Source organism: Lontra canadensis, unplaced genomic scaffold (genome assembly GCF_010015895.1).
Source record: "Lontra canadensis isolate GAN:19392208 unplaced genomic scaffold, GSC_riverotter_1.0 scaffold18, whole genome shotgun sequence".
NCBI classification, from domain to species: domain Eukaryota; kingdom Metazoa; phylum Chordata; class Mammalia; order Carnivora; family Mustelidae; genus Lontra; species Lontra canadensis.
Window position 1 is genome coordinate 12,796,282 of NW_022631012.1, and position 25,670 is coordinate 12,821,951.

The 25,670-nt window shown below is 37.8% G+C and overlaps 2 protein-coding genes across 4 annotated transcripts in view; one reads left to right on the forward strand and one right to left on the reverse strand.

Moving 5' to 3' along the window:
• The window catches only part of STRADB (STE20 related adaptor beta), a 37,031-nt gene extending 12,977 nt beyond the window's left edge, over positions 1 to 24,054 (reverse strand). Inside the window, exons 1-3 of one of the 2 annotated variants that reach the window (XM_032860077.1) lie at positions 23,802 to 24,054; positions 20,248 to 20,344; positions 14,760 to 14,840 (exon numbers count right to left, since the gene is read on the reverse strand). In XM_032860077.1, coding sequence (XP_032715968.1) covers positions 14,760 to 14,840; positions 20,248 to 20,259 — 93 coding nt within the window. In that variant the 5' untranslated portion in view covers positions 20,260 to 20,344; positions 23,802 to 24,054. The remainder of the gene's footprint in view (positions 1 to 14,759; positions 14,841 to 20,247; positions 20,345 to 23,801) is intronic. The other variant, XM_032860076.1, reaches the window with a different exon arrangement.
• A 119-nt stretch (positions 24,055 to 24,173) lies between these two features.
• The window catches only part of TRAK2 (trafficking kinesin protein 2), a 62,794-nt gene continuing 61,297 nt past the window's right edge, over positions 24,174 to 25,670 (forward strand). The window contains exon 1 of one of the 2 annotated variants that reach the window (XM_032860075.1): positions 24,174 to 24,418. The gene's annotated coding sequence lies outside the window, so the exon portion shown is untranslated. The remainder of the gene's footprint in view (positions 24,419 to 25,670) is intronic. The other variant, XM_032860073.1, reaches the window with a different exon arrangement.

Sequence of the window (25,670 nt, forward strand, 5' to 3'; positions counted from 1 at the left end):
AGCCTCCAGCAAAATGAATCCAAGAAGGTCCACACCAAAGACATATAATAACTAAAATGGCAAAAGGTAGTGATAAAAAGAAAATCTTAAATTTTTTAAAAGATTTTATGTATTCATCAGAGAGAGAGAGAAAGAGCAAGTACAAGCAGGGGTAGTGGCAGACAGAGGGAGAAGCAGGTTCCCTACTGAGCAAGGAGCCTGAGGCAGGACCCAATCCCAGGACCCCAGGATCATGACCCGAGCCAAAGGCAGACGCCCAACTGACTGAGCCACCCAGGCATCCTGAAAAAAAGAGAATTTTAAAAGCAGCAAGAAAACAGTTATACACAAGGGAAACCTGGGGCACCTGGGTGGCTTTAACAAAAGTTAAAGGAATTCATCAACACTAAACCAGTCTTACCAGAAATGTTAAAGGGATTCTTTGAGTGGAAAGGCAAGGCCCTAAGCCAGAGCTTAAAAAGTAGGAAGCACAAAAGCAGTAAAATTAAGTATATCTATAAATATCACCCAAGGGATTCACAAAATAAAAATATGTAAATTATGAGACCATATATATAAAAGGTGGGGGACGGAGGGGAGTAAAACTTTAGTGCTTTTAGAAGGGCTCAAATTTAAGCAACTAACAACTTAATATAAACTGCTATATGCATAAGATATTATATACAAACCTAATAACAATTCAAAAACCTGTAATAAATATGCAGAAAGTAAACAAAGGAATCCAAGCATGTAAAAAGAGCCATCAAACCATGAGAGAAGAGAGCAAAAGAAAAAAGGAACAGAAAACTAGAAAATCAGCTGTGAAACAACAAAATGGCAATAAATGCATATCAATAATTACTTTGCATGTAAATGGACTAAATGGGGCAATCAAAAGACACAGGGGGAACCAGAGAGTTTTGCAGGGCCTCAGTTCTGGTAGAGGTGGTGACAGGTCTCATTTCATAAGCAGACCAATGGATACCTAATCAGAACTCACCACACTCAGGCCAAGGACCAAACACTGCCCACAGCGGGCAAGAAGAGCCTCTACAGATGACTGGCCTGAAGAACAGAGCAGCCAGAACACAACAGCAGAATGCAGGCAGCACACACCAGAGATACCTCCACAAGTGCCAACCCTGGGCACTACATGACCTCTCCTTCATACGGCTATCACATTTAGGAGCAGGAGACACAATTGGCTCTTCTAACACACATAAGCAGGCAGAGACTTAGACAAAATGAGAAGACAGAAATTAATCCTCAATGAAAGAGCAAGATAAAGCCATGGCCAGAGATCTAACCAAAACTAATATAAGTAACATGCCATGGAGAATTTAAAGCAATGATCACTCATAAGGATACTCATTAGGCTTGAGAAAAGAGTGGAAGACATGAGTGAAACCCTTACCACAGAGACAAAAGAGTTAGAAAAGAATTAATCAGAGAGGAAGAGTAGAATAAATAAGATTAGAAATATGCTTGCTGCAATGAACACCAGGCTGAAAGAAGCAGAGGAACAAATCAATGACATAAAAGACAAAGTAATGGAAAGCAATTAAGGTAAACAAAAGAGAGAAAGGATTATTCAACATGAGAACAGACTTAGGGAACTCACTGACTCCATCAAATGTAATAACATTTGTATTATATGAGTCCCAAAAGAAGAGAGAAATGGGGGCAGAAAATTTATTTGAAGAAGTAAAGTTGAAAAATGTCCCTAATCAAGAGAAGGAAACAGACATTCAGATTCAGGAAGCATAGAGAACTCCTATCAAAATCAACAACAGGCGGCCAACACCAAGAAATATTGTAAATAAATTTACAAAATACAGTGATAAAGAAAAAATCTTAAAAGCAGCAAGACCAAAGAAGTCAATAACTCACAGGAGAAAACCCATAAAGCTAGCAGGAGACTTTTCAACAGAAACTCTGTAAGCCAGATGGAATGGCAGGACACAGTCAAAGTGCTGAATGGGAAAAATCTGCAGGCACAACATTCTATCCAGCAAGCCTATCATTCTGAATAGAAAGCATGATAAAGAGTTTCCCAAACAAAAACTAAAGGAGTTTGGAACCACTAAGTCAGCCCTGCAACAAGTATTGAAGGGGACTCTTTGAGTTAAAAGAAGAGACCAACAATGACAGTATAAAAGTAGGAAACACAAAAGCAGTAAAAATGAGTATTTCTGTAAAAATATCAGTCAAGGAACCCATACAGAAAGATATAAAATAATGTATACCTAAAGTGTGGGGAGGAGAGAAGAAAAGAATGGGTTCAAACTTAAATGACCATCAACTTAATATAGACTGCTATATGTCAAAGAGGTTATAAATAAGCTTAATGGTAACCATATATCAAAAACCACTAATAAAAAAAAAAACAAAAAAAAAACAAAAAAAAACACTAATAAACATGCAAAGAATAAAGAGGAAGAAATCCAAATATATCACTGCAGAAAATCAACACAAAAGAGAAAAAGAAAGGATCAGAGAAAAACTCCAGAAATAACCACAAAACAAGTAATAAAATGCCAATAAATTCATATATATCAATAATTATTTTGAATATAAATGGACTATACACCCATCAAAAGACACTGGGTGTCAAAATGGATAAAAATACAAGACTCATCTGTATGCTGCCTATAAAAGACTAACATTAGACCTAAAGTCACCTGCCGAAAGAGAGTGATGGGATGGAGAAACAATTATCATGCAAATCAATGTCAAAAGAAAGCCAGAGTACCAATACTTGTATCAGACACACTAGACTTTAAAACAAAAACTGTAAGAAGAGGCAAAGAAGGACACTACATAATAACAAAGGGGGATACTCCAACAAGAAGATGTAAAAATTGTAAATATTTATGCAAACAAAGGAGCACCCAAATACATGAAACAGTTAGTAATATAAAGGAATTAATTGACAGTAATATAATAATAGTAGAGAACTTTAACACCCCACTTACAACAATGGGCAGATCATCTAAATCGAAAAGCAACAAGAAAACAATGGCTTTACATGACACACTGGTCCAGATGGATTGAATAGATATATTCAAAACAGTCCATCCTAAACAGAATACTCATTCTTTTCATGTGCCCATGAAACATACTCCAGAACAGATCACATGTTAGGCCACAAAACGGGCTTCTACAAATACAAGAAGATGAAAGTCACACCATTGACCTTTTCTAGCCACAATACTGTGAAACTACAAGTCAAGCACAGGAAAGTATCTGGGAAGAACACAAACACATGGAGATTAATTAACAAGCTACTAAAAAATGAACGGATCAATAAGGAAATCAAAGAGGAAATGAAAAAAATACATGGAGACAAAAAAAATACATGGAGACAAATGAAAAAACATAGTGGTTGACAATCTTGGGGATGCAGCAACAACAGTTTAAGAGGGAAGTTTATAGCAATACAGTCCGACCTCAGGAAGCAAGGAAAATCTCAAATAACCTAACCTTACACCTAAAGGAGCTAAAAAAAGAACAAACAAAACCCAAATTCAGCAGAAGGAGGGAAATAATAAAGACTAGAACAGAAATAAATTATATAGAAACTAAAAAAAATAATAGAACAAATCAACAAAACCAGGAGCTGGTTCTTTGAAAAGTCAACAAAATTGATAAACCTCTAGCCAGAGTTATCAAAAAGAGAAAGGACCCAAATAAAAAAAGTCACAAATGAGAGAGGAGAAATGATAACCTACACCACAGAAATACAACTAGAGGAAATATAAAAATCTATATGCCAATAAACTGAACAACCTGTAAGAAATGGATAAATTGCTAGAAACATATAATCTGCCAAAACAGAAGCAGGAAGAAATACAAAATTTGAACAGACCAATTACCAGCAAATAAATTATCAAAAAACTCTCAAGAAACCTAAGTCTAGGGCCAGATGGCTTCAAAGATAATTCCACCAAACATTTAGAGAAGAATTGTTTCTTCTCAAGCAATTCCAAAAAAAAAAAAAAAAAAAAAAAAAAAGGGAAGCATTTGACAAAGTACAACATCCATTCATGATAAAAAATCCTCAACAAAGTAGGTGTGGAGGAAACATACCTCAACATAACAAAGGACATAATAAAGACACATTGCTAATATCATTCTCAATGGGGAAAAACTGAGAGATTTTCCTGTGTGGTCAGCAACAAGATAGGGATGTCCACTCTCAGCACTTTTATTCTTTACAGTACTGGAATTCCTAGCCATAGCAATCCGACAAGACTAAAGAATTAAAAGGCAACCATATCAGTAAGAAAGAAAGAAAACTTCCACGATTTGCAGATGACATGATACTATATATAGGAAAGCCAAAAGACTCCATCAAAAAACTGGTAGAACTGATGAATGAAATCATTAAAGATGCAGGACACAAAATCAACATACAGAAATCTGTTGCATATCTATACACCAAATGAAGCAGCAGAAAGAGAAATTAAGGAATCAAACTCATTTACAATTGCACCAAAAATAATAAGATACCTAGGAATAAACCTAACCAAAGAGGTGAAAGACCTGTACTCTGAAAACTACAAAATACTGATAAAAGAAATTGAAGATAACACAAAGAAATGAAAAGACATCCATGATTATGGACAAACAGTGTTAAGAACAAATATTGTTAAAATGTCTGTACTATCCAAAGCAATCTATACATTTAACACAATCCCTATCAAAATGGCAACAGCATTTTTCACACAACTAGTACAATCTTCAAATTTGTACGGAACTGCAAAAGACCCCAAATAACCAAAGCAATTTTGGTAGAGAAAAGCAAAGCTGGAGACATCACAGTTCTGAACTTCAAGTTATATTACAAAGCTGTAGCGATCAAGACAGCATGGTACTGGCACAAAAACAGACACACAGATCAACAGAACAGAATAAAACCCAGAAGTGAACCCACAAATATACAGTCAATCTTTGACAAAGCAGGAAAGACTATCCAATGAGAAAAATACGGTCTCTTCCACAAATGGTGCTGGGAAAACTAGACTGCAGCATACAAAAGAATGAAACTGGATGACTTCCTTACACCACACACAAAAATAAATTCAAAATGGATTAAAAACCTAAATGTGAGACCTGAAATTATAAAAATCCTAGAAGAGAACATGCACAGTAACTTCTCTGACATTGTCCATAACAACCTCTTTCTAGATATGGCTCCTGAGCAAGGGAAACAAAAGCAAAAATACACTATTGGGACTACATCAAAATAAAAAGCTTCTATACAGTGAAGGAAACAATCAACAAAATTAAAAGGCAATCTAAAGGAATGGGAGAAGATATTTGCAAATGACATATCTGGTAAAGGGTTAGTATCCAAAATATGTAAAGAACTTATACAACAGACACTAAAAAACCAAATGTTTGTTTTTTAAAATTTAAAAATGGGCAGAAGACATACATATTTTTCTAAAGAAAACACAGTTAACCAACAGACAATTGAAAAGATGTTCATCATCAGAGAAATGCAAATCAAAACTACAATGAGACATCACCTCACACCTGTCAGAATGGCTAAAAGCAACACAAGAAACAACATGTTGGGGAGGATGTGGAGAAAAAGAAACCCTCTTGCACTGGCGAGAATGCAAACTGGCGCAGCCACTCTGCTAACAGTATGCAGGTTTCTCAAAAAGTTAAAAATAGAACTACCCTAAGACCCAGCAATTGCACTACTAGGTATTTGCCCAAAGGATACAAAAATACTAATTCAAAGGCATACATGCACCCCAATGTGCATAACAGCATTATCAACAATAATCAAATTATGGAAACAGCCCAAATGTCCATCAACTGATGAATGGATAAAGAAGATGTGGTGTGTATACACAATGGCATGTTACTTAGCCATAAAAAAAGAATGAAATCTTGACATTTGCAGTGATATGGATGGACCCACAGAGTATCATGCTAAGTAAAATTAGTCAGAGAAAGACAAATACCATATGACTTCACTCATATGTAGAATTAAAAAAAAAAGCAACCAAGCAAATGGAAAAAAAGAGAGAGAGAGAGGCAAATCAAGGAACAGACTCTTAACTATAGAGAACAGATTGATGGTTACCAGAAGGGAGGTGGGGGGCAGGATAGCTTTAACAAGTGATGAGGATTAAGGAGTGCACTAGACGTGATGAGCACTGGATGGTATCTGGAGTTGCTGAATCACTGTATTATACACCTGAAACTAATATTACACTGTACGTTAACTAGCTTGAATTGAAATAAAAACTTATAAAAAGAAGAAAAAGAGTGACTGAATGGATAAAAAAGCAAGACCCATCTATATGTTTCTTACAAGAGACTCATTTCAGAACTAAAGACACATGCATATAGAAAGTGAAGGGAAGGGAAAATATCATGCAAATAGAAGTGAAAAGAAACCTGGTGTAGCAATACTTATATTAAACAAAATAGGACTTTAAAACAAAAAGTGTAACAAGAGACAAAGGACACTACATAATAATAAAAGAAACAATTCAATATGAAGATATACAATTGTAAAAATTTATATACCCAACAGGGGAACACTCACATAAGGTAACTATTAACACAAAGGAAAAAATCAATAGTACTAAATAAAATAATAATAGTAGAGAGCTTTAACCCCCCACTTTCTAAAATACATAGATCATTGAACCAGAAAGTCAACATGGAAAGATGAAACATGAAAATATACATAGAGACAAATGAAAATGAAAATACAATGTTCCAAAATATTTGGGATGCAGCAAAAGCTGCTTAAGAGGAAAGAATACAGAAATATAGGCTGACCTCAAGCAGCAAGAAAAATCTCCAATGAACAACCTAACCATACACCTAAAGGAGCTAGAAAACGAAGAACACACAAAACCCAAAGCCAGCAGAAGGAAGGAAATAGTAAATATTAGAGGAGAAATAAAGTAAACAGAAACTAAAGAAACAACAGTACAAATCAATGAAACCAGGGACTTGTTCTTTGAAAAGATCTACAAAATTGATAAAGCTTTAGTTAGACTCAAAAGAAAAAGAGAAATACCAACCAAAACCACAGAAATACAATTATAAGAGGATATTATGAAAAATTATACACTAACAAACTGAACAACCTATAAGAAATGGATAAATTCCTCGAATCAAATAAATTACCCAAACTGAATCACGAAGAAACAGAAAATTTGAACAGAACAATTACCAGCAATGAAATTGAATCAGCAAATCAAAAACACTCCCAACAAATAAAAGGCTAGGACCAAAAGGCTTCACAGGTGAATTCTATCAAACATTTAAAGAAGAGTTAATATTCTCTCAAAATATTTTAAAAAAGGAAAAAAAAAAAAAAAGCAAGGAAGGCTTCCAAATTGATTCTATGAGGTCAGCATTACCCTGATACCAAAACCAGATGAAGACACCACAAAAAGAGAACTATAGGAACTATAAGCCAGGACCTCTTATGATCTTCAGATGCAAATGCAAAAAAATCAACAAAATATCAGCAAATGGAATCTAACAATACCTTAAAAAAATCATTCACTATGATCAAATGCGATTTATTCCTGGGATGCAAGAGTTGTTCAGTATTCACAAATCACTCATGTCATACATTCCATCGATAAGAGCAAGGATAAAAACTATAAGATCTCTTCAACAGATGGAGAAAAGCATTTGTCAAGCACCAACATCCATTCATGATAAAAACCTCCAACAAAGTAAGTTTAGAGAAACATACTTCAGCATAATAAAAGCCACATATTAAGAATCCATACCTAACATCATACTCAATGGTGACAAACTGGGAGCTTTTCCTGTTACGATCAGGAGTAAGATAAGGATGTCCACTTCCACCACTTTTATTCAACATTGTACTGGAAGTCCTAGCCACAGCAATCAGACAACAAAAAGAAATAAAAGGTTTCCAAATTGATAAGGAAAAAGATAAACTTTCACTATTTGCAGATGACATGATACTACATACAGAAAACCCCACAGACCACCAAAAAACTAATAGAACTAATAATGGAATTTAAAAAACTCACAGAATACAAAATCAATATAGAGAAATTGGTTGCATTTTTTTTTAATTTTTTTAACTTATTTTCAGCATAACAGTAGTCATTGTTTTTGCACCACACCCAGTGCTCCATGCAATACGTGCTCTCTCCAATACCCACCACCTGGTTCCCCAAACCTCCCACCCACCTGCCCCTTCAAACCCCTCAGATTGTTTTTCAGAGTCCATAGTCTCTCATGGTTCACCTCCCCTTCCAATTTCCCTCAACTCCCTTCTCCTCTTTAACTCCCCTTGTCCTCCATGCTATTTGTTATGCTCCACAAATAAGTGAAACCATATGATAATTGACTCTCTCTGCTTGACTTATTTCACTCAGCATAATCTCTTCCAGTCCCGTCCATGTTGCTACAAAAGTTGGGTATTCATCCTTTCTGATGGAGGCGTAATACTCCATAGTGTATACGGACCACATCTTCCTTATCCATTCGTCCGTTGAAGGGCATCTTGGTTCTTTCCACAGTTTGGCGACCATGGCCATTGCTGCTATAAACATTGGGGTACAGATGGCCCTTCTTTTCACTACATCTGTATCTTTGGGGTAAATTACCAGTAGTGCAATTGCAGGGTCATAGGGAAGCTCTATTTTTAATTTCTTGAGGAATCTCCACACTGTTCTCCAAAGTGGCTGCACCAACTTGCATTCCCACCAACAGTGTAAGAGGGTTCCCCTTTCTCCATATCCCCTCCAACACATGTTATTTCCTGTCTTGCTAATTTTGGCCATTCTAACTGGTGTAAGGTGGTATCTCAATGTGGTTTTAATTTGAATCTCCCTGATGGCTAGTGATGATGAACATTTTTTCATGTGTCTGATAGCCATTTGTATGTCTTCATTAGAGAAGTGTCTGTTCATATCTTCTCCCATTTTTTTTATATGATTGTCTGTTTTGTGTGTGTTGAGTTTGAGGAGTTCTTTATAAATCCTGGATATCAACCTTTTGTCTGTACTGTCATTTGCAAATATCTTCTCCCATTCTGTGGGTTGCCTCTTTGTTTTGTTGACTGTTTCCTTTGCTGTGCAGAAGCTTTTGATTTTGATGAAGTCCCAAAAGTTCATTTCTATACACTAATAACATAGCAGAAACAAAAATTTAAAAATCACTACCATATACAATTGCACCAGAAAGAACCAAATCCCTAGAAATAAACTTAAAGAGGTGAAAGACCTGTACTTAGAAAACTATAAAACACTGATGAGAAAAACTGAAGATTATACAAACAAATGGAAACACAGTCCATGTTCATGGACTGGGAGAACCAATATTGTTAAAATGTCCATATTACTAAAAGGAATCTATAGATTTAATGCAACTCCTATCAAAATTCTAACAGCATTTTTCATAGTAATAGAACGAATATCCTAAAATCTGTATGGAATCACAAAAGACCTCAAATGGTCAAAGTAATCTTGAAAAAGAAAAACTAGAAGTATCACAATCTCAGATATCCAGATGTACTGTAAAGCTGTAGTAATCAAAACAGCATAGTACTAGTATAAAAATAGATACATAGGTCAATAAAACAGAATAGAGAGCCCAGAAATAAAGTCATAATTATATGGTCAGTGGATCTATGAGAAAAGAAGCAAGAATATGCAATGGGAAATAGTCTCTTCAACAAAAAGTGTTGGGATATTGGACGGCTACATGCAAAAGAATGGAACGGACCACTTTCTTATACCATACACAAAAACAAAGTCAAAATAGATGAAGGACTTAAATGTGAGATCTGGAGCCAAAACAATCCTAGAATGGAGCACAGGAAGTAATTTCTCTGACATCAACCATAGCAACATTTTTCTAGATATGTCTCTGGAGGCAAGGAAAACAAAAACAAAAATAAACTACTGAGACTACATCCAAATAAAAAGCTTCTGCATGGCAAAGGTAATAATCAACAAAACAAATAAGTGACCTACTGAATGGGAAAATATATTTGAAAAGATATATCTGTTAAGAGGCTAAGATCCAAAAATATAAAGAACTTATACAACTCAACACCCAAAAACCAAATAATCCAATTTAAAAATGGGCAGAAGACATGAACAGACATTTCTCCAAAGAAGACTTAAGATGGCCAACAGATACATGAAAAGATGCTCAACATCTCTAATCATCAAGGAGCTGTAAGTCAAAACCACAATGAGATATCACTCCTATCAGAATGTCAGAATGGCTAAAATAAAAAACACAAGAAATGACAAATGTTGGCAAGGTTGTGGAGAAAAAGGAACCCTCTCACACTCTTGGTAGGAATGCAAATTGTACAGCCACTGTGGAAAATAGTATGGAGGTTCCTCAAAAAATTAACAAAGAATTACCATATGACCCAATAATTCTACTATTGGGTATTTACCTGAGAGTATGAAAACACTAATTTGAGAAGATGTATGCACCCCTATGTTTATTGCAGCATTATATACAATAGCCAAAATATGGAAGCAACCCATCGATAGATGAATGGATAAAGAAGATATGATATAGGGGCACCTGGGTGGCTCAGTGGATTAAAGCCTGTGCCTCTGGCTCAGGTCGTGATCCCAGAGTCCTGGGATTGAGCCCCACATCAGGCTTTCTGCTCGGCGGGGAGCCTGCTTCCCTTCCTTTCTCTCTGCCTGCCTCTCTGCCTACTTGTGATCTCGATCTGTCAAATAAATAAATAAAATCTTAAAAAAAAAAGAAGATGTGATATATGTATATATCACATATATATAATCACAATGTTTATTGTAGCATTATATATAATAGCCAAAATATGGAAGCCACCCAAGTGTCCAATGATAGATGAATGGATAAAGAAGATGTGATATATATATATTATTCAGTCATAAGAAATAATGAAATCCTGCCATTTGCAACATTGATGGACCTAGAGGGAATGATGCTAAGTGAAATAAGTCAGTCAGAGAAGGACAAATACCATATTATTTCACTCATATGTAGAATATAAGAAACAAAACAAATGAACAAAGAAGAGACAGACAAAAAACCAAACTTAAATATAAAGAAAAAATTGGTGTTTACCAGAGGGGGAGGGTTGGGGAGGGGTGAAATATGTAAAGGGGATAAAAAGCACACTTACCATGATGAACACTGAGTAATGTACAGAATTGCTGAATCACTACAGTGTACACGTGAAATATAATACTTTATTTTAAATATACTGGAATTTTAAAAAACTCATGGCACAGTCCTTGTTCCTATCAAACCTTTTAGAAATTCTAAAAATTCAGAAGACCTATTTAATGGAAAATCTGCCAAGGTAATCATTAAAACATCAATCAAATATTTAGAAGTTAAACTAACCAAAGAAGTTAAAGAGGTATATAATGAAAACTATAAAACATAGCTAACCAAAATTTAGGAAGACATAAATAAATGGAGGCACATTTCATGTTCACTGACTGGAAGACTTAATATTGTTAAAAGCTCAAGGAACCCTCAGTAATTCAAATAATTTTGAAAAAGAACAAAATTGGAGAACTCACTCTTCCTCATTTTGAAACCTATTACAAAGCAATGGTAATCAAAATGGCATGGCACTGAAATAAAGACAGAAATATAGACCAATGGAAGAGAATAAGAGCCCAGAAATAAACTGCCACATATATGGTCAAATGGCATTTGACTAGGGTCTCAAGACCATTCAATAAAGCAAAGACAGTATATTCAGCAAATGGTGCTAGGAATAGTGTATATCCATGTGCAAAGGAATGAAGTTGGACTCTTAACAAACACCATAGAGAATACTTAAATCAAAATGGATCAAGGGCCTAAATTTAATATGTAAAACAATAAAACTCTTGGAAGACAAAATGGGACAAAGGCTTTATGACATTGGATTTGGAGATGATTTCTTGGATATGACAGCAAAGGTATAAGAAACAAAAGAAAAACAAAGCACATTTCATGTAAATTTTCACACTTTGTGCATCAAAAAATACTACCAACAAAGTAAAAAGGTAACACATAGAATGGGAGAAAACATTTGTAAATATCTGGTAAGGGGTTAATATCCAGAAAATATACAGAACTCCTAAAACTCAACAACAAAAAAAGGCAAACAGCCCAATTAAGAAAAGGGCAAAGGACTTGAATAGACATTTCTCCACAGAAGACATAAAAGTGGCCAGTAAGCACATGAAAAGATGCTCAACATCACTGTCATTAGGGAAATGTAAATCAAAATTACAATAGATATCACCTCATACACATTAGGTTGGCTACTATCAAAAAAAAAACAGAAAATAAAGAGGTGCTGGCTAGGATGTAGAGAAACTGGAATTCTTGTGCAATATTGGTAGGAATACAAAATGGCATAGCCGATGTAGAAAACAGTATGGCGGTTTACCCCCAAATTAAAATATCATTACCACATGATGCATTAATTCCACTTCTGGATATACCCGAAGAAATGAAATCAGGTCCTAAAGAGATATTTGCACACCCATGTTCATAGCAGGATTATTCACAATAGCCACAAAGTGAAAGCAACCCAAGTGTCCATCAACAGATGACTAGATAAGCAAAATGTGCTATATACATATAATGGAACATTTTCAGCCTTAAATAATAAGAAAATTCTCCGAAATGCTACAACACAAATGGACCTTGAGGACATTAAATGAAATATAACTCAGTCACAAAAAGACAAATACAGTGATTCCACTTATATGAGGCAGAGTAGTTAAAAATCATAGAAAATAGAATGGTGGTTGACAGAGGCTAGTGAGGGATGGAGAACAGGGAGTTATTGTTTAGTGGATACACAGTTTCAATTTTACATGACGAAAAGAGTTACAGAGATGGATGGTGGTGACAGCTGCACAATACTATGAATGTATTTGATACCACTGAACTGTACACTTAAAAATGGCTAAGATGATGGGGCGCCTAGATGGCTCAGCAGGTTAAGCCTCTGTCTTCGACTCAGGTCATGATCTCACAGTCCTGGGATGGAGCCCCGCATCAGGCTCTCTGCTCAGCAGGGAGCCTGCTTACCCCTCTCTCTGCCTGCCTCTCTGCCTACTTGTGATCGATCGATCGATCTCTCTCTCTCTCTCTGTCAAATAAAAAAAAAAATGGCTAAGATGGTAAGTTTTAGGTTATGTGTATTTTAGCATGAGGCCAAACAAAACAAAACAGAAAAACACACACACACAAACAGGCAGCAGCATGTGTGGAAGTTTCCTGAAGTTTAAGACCTCTCTCTTGGCAACAGCAAGGAGACAACAGCAGACACTTTACCTCAATCTGAAGGGTAATACTTGAATAAAAATTAGCATTGGAGAATATATTCTATTGCACAAAAGGTCAGAAGACTAAAAGACTTCAGAATATTAGTGAATAAAAAGTAAAATGAGAAAAATGAAGACAAGTGAATATAGGATCAAGATAAACTTATAAGCAGGAACAACTGGGATTACCTTGTTTTGTAGGAAACCAAGAATTTGCAAGGCAGGGTCTGTTTTGTAGTAAGAATTGCAGACTAAAGTAAGGATTAAGGAAGGGAGGACCCCAGAGAAATATTTATTCCCTAGCATGTTTTTTAAAATATTACTTAATATATCAGGCATTACCCACGGGAAATACAGAAGAAAAACACAGGATGCGTATTTTATGGAAATTATGTTATAGTCAGAGAGACACGTATATCCATCATTATGAGATAATATACATACCATTTTCTGGGAATGTCTAAGATCTGTAGGAGAATAATGAACAAAAAGTACAAGAGGAAAGGCTTCAGATATGCAATATTTGAGCCAACTCTTCATGAATGAAGAAAAATTTTGTTGGAGGCAGAAAAAAAGAGTATATTCTAAGACTCAGTAGCAAGAAATGAAACTCAAAAATTAGACTTATTTCACACCACTAGGAGTCCTTATATTATGCTAAGAAGTTTAGGCTTTCCCATAGGCTGCAGGAAACCAATGAGAGTTTTAAAGCTGGAAAGTGACACAAACAGGCCCGTACTGGTAACAGGGTTGAATTCTGATCTGAGTGTGAATGGAGGTTTATCAAGGAAACCAGAGGCAATGTGTCCTCCTCCAATTGTCCCAGGTAAGAAATGAGATTTGGGGTAGCAGCAGTGTTGAGGTGAAGGAGGGTATGCACTCAACCGCATTTCAGAAACAGATACAAAAGACCAGGTGAATAATTAGATGTGGGGGGTAGAGGCAAGTGTCAGGATAACTTCAAAGTTTCTAGTTAAGGTGACTTAGTAGATGGGTTTTCATTAGCCAAAGAAAGAAATATAAGGGGTCAGAGAAGTTTGACAAATTAAGGTTTTACTCAAACTACATAGAAATGCCTTTGAAAAGTCTAATTGGAGGCATTCTGTAGATACTTCCAGTGCCCAGGAAAGAATGTGGGGTTATGGGTAAAAATCAGGATCACCAGTCCTGTTGGATGCCAGAGTCCCCTCATGACCTGAAGGAAAACCCGAGGTAGCTACGGGACAGTCTGACTGACATCTGAGCAACTGAAGCCTAGGAACAGGTGCCACTTGGGGGCAGCCTGTTTGGGCAGAAGGGGTCTACTGTAGATTTCTGGAGAAAAACGGAAGTGGAGGGAGAAACAGTAAAAGATACTGTAAAGAAAAAGAGATATGGAAGAACCATCAATTACATTCTGTACTATGATACTACAGAAAGCAAAGGAGGAATATTAATTGTACTTAACCATTTCCTTACCAGGTGTTGATGGATACTGGTTTCAGACTGTTTTTCAGGTCTGAGTGATTCAACTTGTGTTCGTGAAGTGCAGAAACAATCCTGGAAATTCAGAAATGCATTTAATAAGTGAAAAATAAGTCACAAGATAAGTAGGGGTGATATGTGGATACAAAGGTCTGGTGACTGGGGTGAGGTACAGAGAGAAAAGGCAGCATGCAGGAACCTGGAATTGCCAGGATTCACAGCCTGGAGGTAGTACATAAGGGAGAGAAGGGAGAAGCAGTTGGGTATGAAGAAGACAAATTTCCTATCTGGTATAATTTACTTGGTGCTGTCTATGATCCTTATCCTATCCTCTGGAAGTCATAGTATCAATTCACTTTCACTGCTGGTGTTAATTTTTAACACTTTAATCATCTTTGCAGTTTTGTTTTGAATATTTAGCTAAAGATTACTCTGCTGTACTCATTATAATCAATTTTAATCTTCAGATTCTGTTTCTTAAATGTAGGAACCGTGTTTAACCATGTTAAAACTACACAATGAGTGTATCTGGAACCAATTTTGTTTCTTAAGGTGATAAACATCTTACTTCAACTGGAAAGCAAATTAAAAGTAGGTGACTTGGGGCACCTGGGTGGTTCAGTCAATTAAGTATTTGCCCTTGGCTCAGGTCATGATCACAGGGTCTTGGGATTCAGCCTCATGTCTCCTGCTCAGTGGCGAGTCTGCTTCTCCCTCCCCTTCTGCTCTTGCTCTCTCTCTCACTACCTCTCTCTAATAAATAAAATCTTAAAAAAAAGAGTAGGAGACTTAGTTCCATTATCGAAGTTTACATTTTCCTACATTTTAACCCATGGTCCTATTAATCACATATTGCCAATAATGAAATGTAACACCTCCATGTGATTTATCATATGGGGTAAAGCTGACCTTATTCTACTTAGGAAGAAAAGGTGTATCTAAAGTATAAACAAATTGTATGAAAGAGACTTTTGTAATAAATTTTTTGAAGCTTCTCATGAACTATTTATTTGTATATAAACAGTAAAAACACTAATATCAAATGAGTCTTCAAGATAAGCTCACCCATATCTACCTAACACTGTAGTCACTTAAAAGTAATCACGCTTCATTTAAAACAATGCCAGAATTTCTCACTAATCTAATCTGTCATTTTTCAGCCTAAATTACTGATTATTTTAAGATGAATTCCTGCAGTTTGTATACCTTACCAATCTTATCACAATAATTTGATCTAAATCTCCACTGTCTTATGTAAAACTTGCCCTTGAAGAAGAGAAGCTAACAATGTCATGATAGCTATCGAATCATTTCCTTTGCAAAATTTTTATAGGTTTGTTTAGAGTGAAAAAAACAGACAGTGGAAAGTTTTTGAAGATACTTATTACTGCTGCTCATGGTGGTTGAAAACCACCAGTTAGGTGACTTACATACTGTATTGGATATTTACCTATATTTTGTAACATTTACTCTGAATCATTCTATACAATGGTACTGCACAGAAAAGAGTTAACATGGCAGACCTAAAACTGCTATGCTTAGAAAAGGCTTGCCTCCCAAGCTGACCCTTGGCTGGTAACTGGGAACTAGGATTTGGGGAGGGTTCCCACCCTTCCCGGATAAGAATAGATCATGTTCCTAAACATCGTAAACAATGTGGTTTCTGCTGAACTACTTTTTTTCCTGAAAGTCTGAAATTTTGTTACCTGTTAACAGAAGGTACCTACATGACCAATCCCCAATAAAAAAACTGAGAATGAGTCTCCAATGAGCTTCCTTGGTAGGCAACATTTACACATGTTGCCATTCCCTGGGAGAAAGCACATCCTATGTGACTCCACTGGGAAAGGATTCTTAAAAGTTTGAGCCCGGTTTCCTCTGAACTTTACTCCATGTACCCTTTTTCCTTACTGATTTTGCTCTGTGTTCTTCGGCAATGATAAATCTTAGTTATGACTACATGACTAAGTTTTGCAACTCCTAGCAAATCATCAAACCTGGAGGTGGTCTTAGCGGGACCTCTAATACAGTTATCAAAATATGTTCAAACATAAAAAAGTCTTTCTAAAGAATGTCTATCACTTTTTTTTTTTTGATGTAAGAGAAGTTAATTTTTTTTTTAAGATTTTATTTGACAGACAGAGATCACAAGTAGGCAGAAAGGCAGGCAGAGAGAGAGAGGAGGAAGCAGGCTCCCTGCTAAGCAGAGAGCCCGATGCAGGGCTCGACCCCAGGACCCTGGGATCATGCCCTGAGCCGAACGTAGAGGCTTTAACCCACTGAGCCACTCAGGCACCCGTAAGAGAAGTTAATTTAAGACATATTAGGCATATTTTTAGAGACGCCAGCGTGGCACAGTCGTTGAGCATCTGATTCAGGTTTCAACTCAGGTTGTGATCTCAGTGTCTGTGGGACTGAGCCCAGTGATGGATCACGCTCAGCTCACAGTCTGCTTAGGACTCTCTCCCTCTGCAACTCCTCCCTGTGCATGCACTTCTCTCTCTCAAATAAATAAATAAATCTTAAAAAAAAAACACAAAAAGACGTATTGGGCATATTTTTAAAAAACTTATATTAACCCTAACTTAACTCTCAAAATAAGAGAAGTGATCCATGTTTTTTGGTTTATAGAAATATAGAAAACATTTTATAAAATAATATGATAGACCTCCATTTCATTATCTTTATATAGAATTTTCACAGTTCAAGAAAGTGATCACTAATGTGAAGACAGCTAAAACCAGCCAATGTTATAAGGCAAAATGTTTTTGCTGACCTCTCCTAAAAAATGTTAGTATGTTCATTAGCTGCTCAAGTTATAAAAATCATAAGACACTCATAGCTTATACTTCAAAACATTTTTATATCCACATTGAATCAATTAGATGCTGGTGAATAATTGCTTATGAAAAATACACACATTAAGGTCTTTTAGGCAGCACAAATTATTTCAAACCATCCAGAAGATGCCCTAAAATATTTTTAGTGTAATTTTTTAATCCACTATCATAACAGCCAAATAAAAAACAGTTATACCTAAAAAAGAATCTAAAGGAAAATATTTTACTTATGCTGCGCCTTTGAAAACACCATTTCTTAACTCTCCAAAAGAGGGTAAAACTTGAATAGGGAGGAATCCTTCATAAGTATAAACATCAACTTTATCTCAGTTGTACAGATATCTCATTTAGGAAAATATTCAAAGAATTCTAACTATTTCATCATTACAGGAAGAATATAATTAAAATTATTAACAAACTGAATAAATTTAAATCACCCATTATTAAATTCTATTGTTTTTCACAAAATCCATAATTATAGAATAAAAGAATAAATAAGATATTCTTTTTCCAAAATTCAGAAGCCGTGGGAATCCACACAGCCCTCTAAATCTCAGGATCTTCATCTATCAAATGCCCTTTTACATCTCATCCAATTTACAAACTGATATAAAATTGTTAATCTTAAGTAATCCTTTAGAAGAGGGGTCTACAAATTACATGGTCCAGAAGTCAGTCTGAGACACTACCTGTTGTAGTGAATAAGGTTTTACTTGAACACTAACTTATTCACTTTTATTTACGTATTGCTTATGGTTTCACACAACAGAAGAGTAATTTGTTACAGGGACCATATAGCACACAAATACTATCTGACTTTTACAGAAAATGTTTGTTCATCTCTGCGTTAGAAAATGAGGTGGGTATTTCATAACAACTTTCTAGACAGATAAAGCTCCCCACCATTTTTTTTAAGGTTTTATTTTTTATATAATGTCTACACCCAACATGGTGCTTGAACTTATAACCCTGAGATCAAGAGTCACATGCTGTACTGACTGAGTCAGCCAGGAGCCCTAAAGCTTCCCTTTTTTTTTTTTTTTTTAAAGAATTTATCTATTTTTTTTAAATTTTTAAAGATTTTATTATTTATTTGCCAGACAGAGATCACAAGTAGGCAGAGAGGCAGGCAGAGAGAGAGGAGGAAGCAGGCTCCCCGCTGAGCAGAGAGCCTGACTCGGAGCTCGATCCCAGGACCCTGGGATCATGACCAGAGCCGAAAGCAGAGGCTTCAACCCACTGAGCCACCCAGGCGCCCTGTAAAGCTCCCTTTTTAAGTAGAAAAGCATTACTTTAAAAATAAAGTAAATGCATTCTGTATTTTTCATATACCAAACAAATCATACAATAAATTCAACAAACACATTCTGTATTTCCTCACTTTGTAGTTCTGCCTCTCAGACTTGGCAAATGATGGAGCAGATTGGCAGATACGAGTTTGAATCTGGCAATTCTTTGCCATCTTGGGCCAAACTCAAAATAAGGATTAAACCACCTGCCCTGCCATCACTTACAATTTTGAAGACTGAAAGAGATATAAAATATGAAAGTATTTATGAACTGAAAATCATCATACAAACACACCCATCACTTTTTAGAAGATTGCTACATTAATAAAGTCAGATATTGTATTATGGTCTATACAAGACATGACAGAAGACCTGAAACTACTTAACCTAAATAATATTTTCTGTAGGTTGAATATTTTTTACCATATGATTCTTGGTTCTCCATCTAGATACCATGGATCTAATATAAACAAAAAACAAATTGGAATCTATACATCATATTATACATTGATCCAAATTTTTTTGTCTTGTAAGAGGTTTATTTTTAATATCATTTTGCTTGCCTTTGGTCTAATGGAAATTTGTGAAAGGGATTTTTCAAAGATTTAAGTATAAGGCATAGCTAACTAGATGGGAGAGGCATATATAAGTACAGTAAATGTATGAAAATGAGTGGGTATGGGACAAAGAAAAAGAATAATGAATATATCAGAAAAGTAAAGGAGAAGCTCTTTTTTAAAGCAACAAAAACTCAGTGAGAATTTAACTCATTTCTTAAGACCAGAAGCCATTCAGGTCAAAATAACATCTCAGCATAACAATATCCCATCAGAACACACCTTCAGTTATGGCTCTGCACTAACATCTAACTACTCTGATGGCACAAAATTAGATCTATGCTCTTTTTTGTTTTTTACAGATTTATTTACTTATGTTATTTCATTTTATAGATTTTATTTATTTATTTGAGAGAGAGAGAGAGAGTGCGCGTGAGCGCACAGAGGGAGAATGAGAGGGAGACGTAGACTCCCCACTAACAGAAGAGCCCAATGCGGGACTCGATCCCAGGACCCTGAGATTATAACCTGACCTGAAGGCAGACACTTAACTGACTGAGCCACCCAGGTGCCCCTTATTTATTTGACAGAGACAGAGAGAGAGAGAGAGCCTGCAGTGGGGAGAGGGAGCCAGAGAGAGAATCCCAAGCCGACTCCTCACAGAGCATGGAACATGACATGGGGCTTGATCTGACGAGTCTGAGATTATGTCCTGAACAGAAACCAAGAGTCAGAGACTTAACTGACTGTGCCACCCAAGTGCCCTGAAACTAAATCTATGTTAACACAAACTTACCAAGAGAGACATTGAATCGTTTTAGTTCACAGAAAGTGTCAAAAATCCATCTACTCCAAAAAAGATTTTTGCTTTATCTTCAAGATGAAGAAATATCCTATTATAAAAAACAAAAGTAAAATAATTAGATTTAATAAAAGTTCCTGGAAGAACTAGTTATCAACCCTTATGATATTTAGGCAGCTATTCTTTGATGCAAGGACTAGAGACATTTCTGAAAAGTGTCTATACAGAGCATTTCTGTTTACCGAACACTATTTGGGAACTGACATCACAACAGAAAGGCAGATTCTGAGTTATTTCCAAAGACCAATATACCTGCATCTCTCTTTATCTTTTCTGTACTTTTTTAAAGAAACTTAAGCAAATGTGAAAGCAATACAGAAAATCAGTGTTGGACCCACCTATAAATATACTCCAATAATTTCCAATTATTCTAGTTATAAGTAAATGTTCTAAAGTTTCCTAATTGGATTAATCGCCTATTAAATCATTTGGGGTCCATGACTAGAAAATTTGGGAAAGAATCTGGATTAGTAACACACTAGGAATAACATTTTCTTGTTACCGTGTATTTTTTTTAATTTTTAAGATTTTATTTATTTGAGACAGAGTGAGCATGCAAGAGCGAGGGAAAGGGCAGAGGGAGAAGGAGAAGCAGACACTCCACCCCATCGCTAGCAGGGAGCCAGACTGGGGCTCAATGCCAGGACACCAGGATCATGACCTGAGCTGAAGGCAGGTGCTTAACCCACTGAGCCTCCCAGGTGCCCCTCGTTGTCATGTGTTTTTTAAAAAGAGACATTTCTTTTCAGTTTTCACATAAAAATAATATTTTAGGCTGAATATTTTTTACCTCATGATTCTTAGTTCTCAATTCTATTCTCCCTAGAATTTGACAAGTATGAGATATAAAGATGATACAAATAATTCCTGTCCACTTTCACTAGTAGAGTATTAATCTCAATAGTTTATGAAGACGCTGCAACAGATTCCTAAGTTTAAAATAGCAACTTCTTCAGATTCAAGGAACTACAAAGGCACCACCAAAACGTTCCAGATTTTTCCTAACAGAACGGGCAGCAAAGTTCTAAACTTTCTAGTGCTGGGTGTTTTGTTATACCTAACCAATATCATCACTTTCTTATTAATTGTGGTTTATTATTTTATTTTAATGAAACCCCCAAGTTTAATCAAGGTAAATATCTAAGCAAAATTAAAAAGAAAAGGAAGACTTTGTAAGCAATAGATACTATAGAGCAGTATCCAATTTTACTGCTAAGGAAAGATACGAATTTACTCAGGATTTTCACTCTAAACCCAAAGTAGAGAACAGGAGGAAGGAAAACCTGAAAGGTTAGGATTATTTTGTCACCTGCCATTCATTATCATCAATTTAAGGCAGTGCCATGGCATTTGCGGTATTACAAAAGGGGGAAAGCAATACCCATCCTGCCCCCCTTCCAGGGTGCTTGAGATCAAATTAGATACTTCATCTGAAAGGGCTCATAACCACCAAACACCGTACCAATATCAGAGCTTGAGTGGATGCTCTGAAAGGTACATTCAGCTGGAAAAGGTAAGGTTCATTTGGAAAGCAAGTTGGCAATGTTTCAATAACCATGAAAATACTCATACCTTTTGATGGAGTAAAATTCTCACCTCCCCTAACCAACTCTAAGGAAATGTCCAAATAAATGAAGAAACCATACACATGTAGAAAGTCATTTCACTGTTAATCTGAAGCAGCCGAGTATTCATTCCACCACGTGTTTAATAACGAATGACTACGATGGTCGGCACTGGGGACACTCACTGGTGGTCAGGGTAGACAAGGCCCTAACTGTAAAATGCAATTTACATTCCCACAAACGGATGGATTAGGGAGGTCATGATTAACACAATGTTCTGGTTTCTTTCTTTTTCCACTTCATATCAGTAAGTTCTTAAATAACAATAAAAAACTTTAAATTCCATTACATTATCTGTATTTCTCAAAAACTCAGAAGGAACTGACACCACTTATGAGACTTGTTAGTACTAAAGAAGTTGTCCCACTGGGGTGATTTAATCCCACAGGTTTCTGCTTTAGATATGCCAGATGGTTAAGAGATAATTTTACAAGACATTTTGAGGTCAAGGGAGCAGCTGTACCTTGGGTTGAAGGGCTAGATTCACTGTCATAATTTTTGCCTGCTTGCTCTTTCACTAGATACGAAGATACAATCTTTTTTTTCCCTAATATTTTATTTATTTATTTGACAGACAGAGATCACAAGTAGGCAGAGAGGCAGACAGAGAGAGAGAGAGGAGAAAGCAGGCTCCCTGCCAAGCAGAGAGCCCGACGCGGGACTCGATCCCAGGACCCTGAGATCATGACCTGAGCCGAAGGCAGAGGCTTATTAACCCACTGAGCCACCCAGGCGCCCCAAAGATACAATCTTTTTAAAGAAATCATACATGAGACCTATGTTTTTAAATATATTACATCAGTGTGGTCCCTTGCATTTGTGTCTAACAAGCTAATTAGGGTAAAGCTTTGTAAATAATTTAAATTTGCTCCATTATACAATGGTTCGTCCAAAGGCCTCAATAGCAAAGGTTAACAACGTCTGTGAAAATCATAGGGCGCCTTTATTTACAGTATAGAATGGTTCGTCTAAAGGCTTTAATATCAAAGGTTAACAATGTCTGTGAAAATCATAGGGCGCCATTTATTTACAGAACTCGGATTTTGAATTAATTTAGGCATTCAACAGAGGCCATTGTTACAGGGAATGCAAAAAAACAAAAAAAACGATTTAACTCTGCTGAGCCTTAAAATTACTGTAATTTTCAAAGGAATCTTGAGAAGCCATAAAGTCTTAAAAATTATAGCGACGCACAACTCCGTAAGATTTTCCAAACTTAGTATCGTGACTCATGCTTTCAAAACACATTTACTGAGTGCCTACTGTGCGCCAGGCGGACTCTGTGCTGGGCAGACGCTGTGTCACAAAATCCTGACCAAGTTTTGAGGAAAAGGGTATTTGACACAACAAACCCACGAGGAAAAAACACAACGCTGCATTTAAATACTGAGAACAAAACGAAGCTGGACCATTTAATTTTGTAAGAGGTTCCTTCCGAGTCCTGCTTTGGGAGATCGCGACAGCGAACTCGCAGAAGGTGGGACACGGAACCGCGGCCGGGGCGGGGGGGGGGGGGTGTCTTCTGTTCGGAAACTCCTCCAGGATCGGGAGCGCTGCCAAAGGTGAGAGGTGGGGGCCGAGAGGACTTGGCGGAGCCCGCGCCCCGCGCACCTGGCAAGCACCGCCTACCCCGAACGCAGGTGCCTCCGCCACCGGGCGGCCCGGGCTCAGGGGCCGCTCGCCTCGTCGCGCCACGCGGGACTCCAGCCACCGCTCCGCCGGCTTACCCGGGTTTGAGTTCGAGGCTGAGCGTCGAGTTCTAGCTCAGGCTTCCCGAGGCGGGCGCGGACCAAGCCGCGCTCCCTCACGTCCCCGACCCGGCCCTACACCTCCCCCCGACCCAAAACGGCCTCCCCTCATTACCCTGGCGGCGACCACGACCAGCAGTTCTCCTCAGGCGGCCAACGGTGCGGGGCCTATGCGCCCCGGGAGCCCAGCCCGCCGAGGGGCACCGCGAGCGCACAAGACCCGCTCCCAGCGCGGGCCGCGGGGCGCAGCAAGGCGGCGCGACCGGGACTGGGACTGCGGGCCTGGAACTCTGCCCCAGCCCCAGGCAGTCCGCCCGGACTGGACTCGCCCCAGGCTTGCGGCCCCGCCTCCCGCCCCGGGGCCAGGCGGCTAGAGGGCGGGGCCTTCTAGCTTGAGGGCGGGACAAACGCGCAACAACTCGGAAGGGTGAGGGGGCGGACGGACGGGAAACCACAATTCCCGGCAGGTCGCGCGCTGGCGCCGTGGAGACTGCTGGGAGAGTGGGTCTCCTTCGTTCTTCTCCAATGTGCGGGGCTGCTAGGCAGCCGGCCTTGCTGCAAAACCGAAGTCGCCCAATGATGATGTTGTGAAGTCGCCCGGCGGTCCCTGCCACGCCCGGGCGGTTACTGCAAGCCGCGGCCGCTTCAGCTGCAGCTCTCAGGCTACCACCGCTTTAGATCCTATTCCCTGAGGGAGAGCGGGCGGAGGACGGAGGACGTCGGGCCATTCCCGTGAGTAACATTCCCGGGCGTGACTCGAACTTGCCCTTGCCAACTTCTCCTGAAAGCCGAGGAGCCTTCCCGCCCCGAGCTCCTCCCGGTCCTCGGAGGTCACGCGCGGACATCAGAGCCGGAGGCTGGGTATGGCAGGCCCGGGTCTTCGCCGGCTCGCCGCCCCGCGGTGGGAAGCGGTTTGTATCCCAAGTGTGGGTGCGAAGTGATGGGCGCTGGGCTCTGGTCTCCGGGTTCATCTCAGTTGCATCTTTGAGGATTGGCAGTATCTCATTCTTTGCCGGAGAGCATCCACCTGGAACCCCATCCCTGAGCGATGAGCGTCTTTAGTGTCTGGGCATTAAACCTTAAACCTCGGTCACCATCTGTGATGTGAGCGAAAGGAGAGGATATTGCAAAGAGCTCTTTCTATGCTGAATTGGGCTTTTCTTGCGATTGATTTTGAGCCAGATACAGAAACGGTTAACTTTAGTTTCAAGCGTAAATAATAGATGTTGGCAGATGTCCTCGTTAGTATCAGCGTAAAGATAATCTCCTAAACACTTACAAGTGTTCTGGGTCGTAATAATAATGATGAACTCAGTTCATTGCCCACGAATCTTATATTTAAAACCTGAAATTTCTGAGCCAGGAAAAAAAAAAAAGAAAGAAAAGAAGAAACCCAAAAGCAGTAACTTTTCACTGGAAATTCATCAAGCTAGAATAGACCGTGGAAATAAGATGACATGTACTCTTCCAGTTTTTTTAAAAGGAAAATATGTTCTGACCTTCAAATCTTTGCTGTAGAATTGGAAGTCTGAGTTACAGTGATCTCCAAATAGCATGTTAATAGCGTTGACATGACACTTCAGAACAAACTGTGAAGGACATTTGGTGGTGGGAAAGGGCAGGGATGAAGACACTTTATCATCTCAGCAGTTTTTCTAGCTTTCTATTTTTAAAATTAATGTTCAACAAGTCTCAGACATTCAGCAATCACATGTATGAAAGATAGTGTCTTGTTATTTTACAGATTTATATTCATATGTTGAAGGAGTCATAAGAAAGAACAAACATTTGAGTACATTGGACCCTTGAACAACAGGGGGGTTGGGGCACATACAGTTGAAAATGCAAGCTAGAAAAAAAAAATGTTAAGAAAATTATAAGGAAAAGAAAATAGCATTTACTGTACTGTATCGAAAAAAAAAATCTGTGTATAAGTGGACCCTTACAGTTCAAACCTGTTAATCAGCCAGGCACACTGGTCATG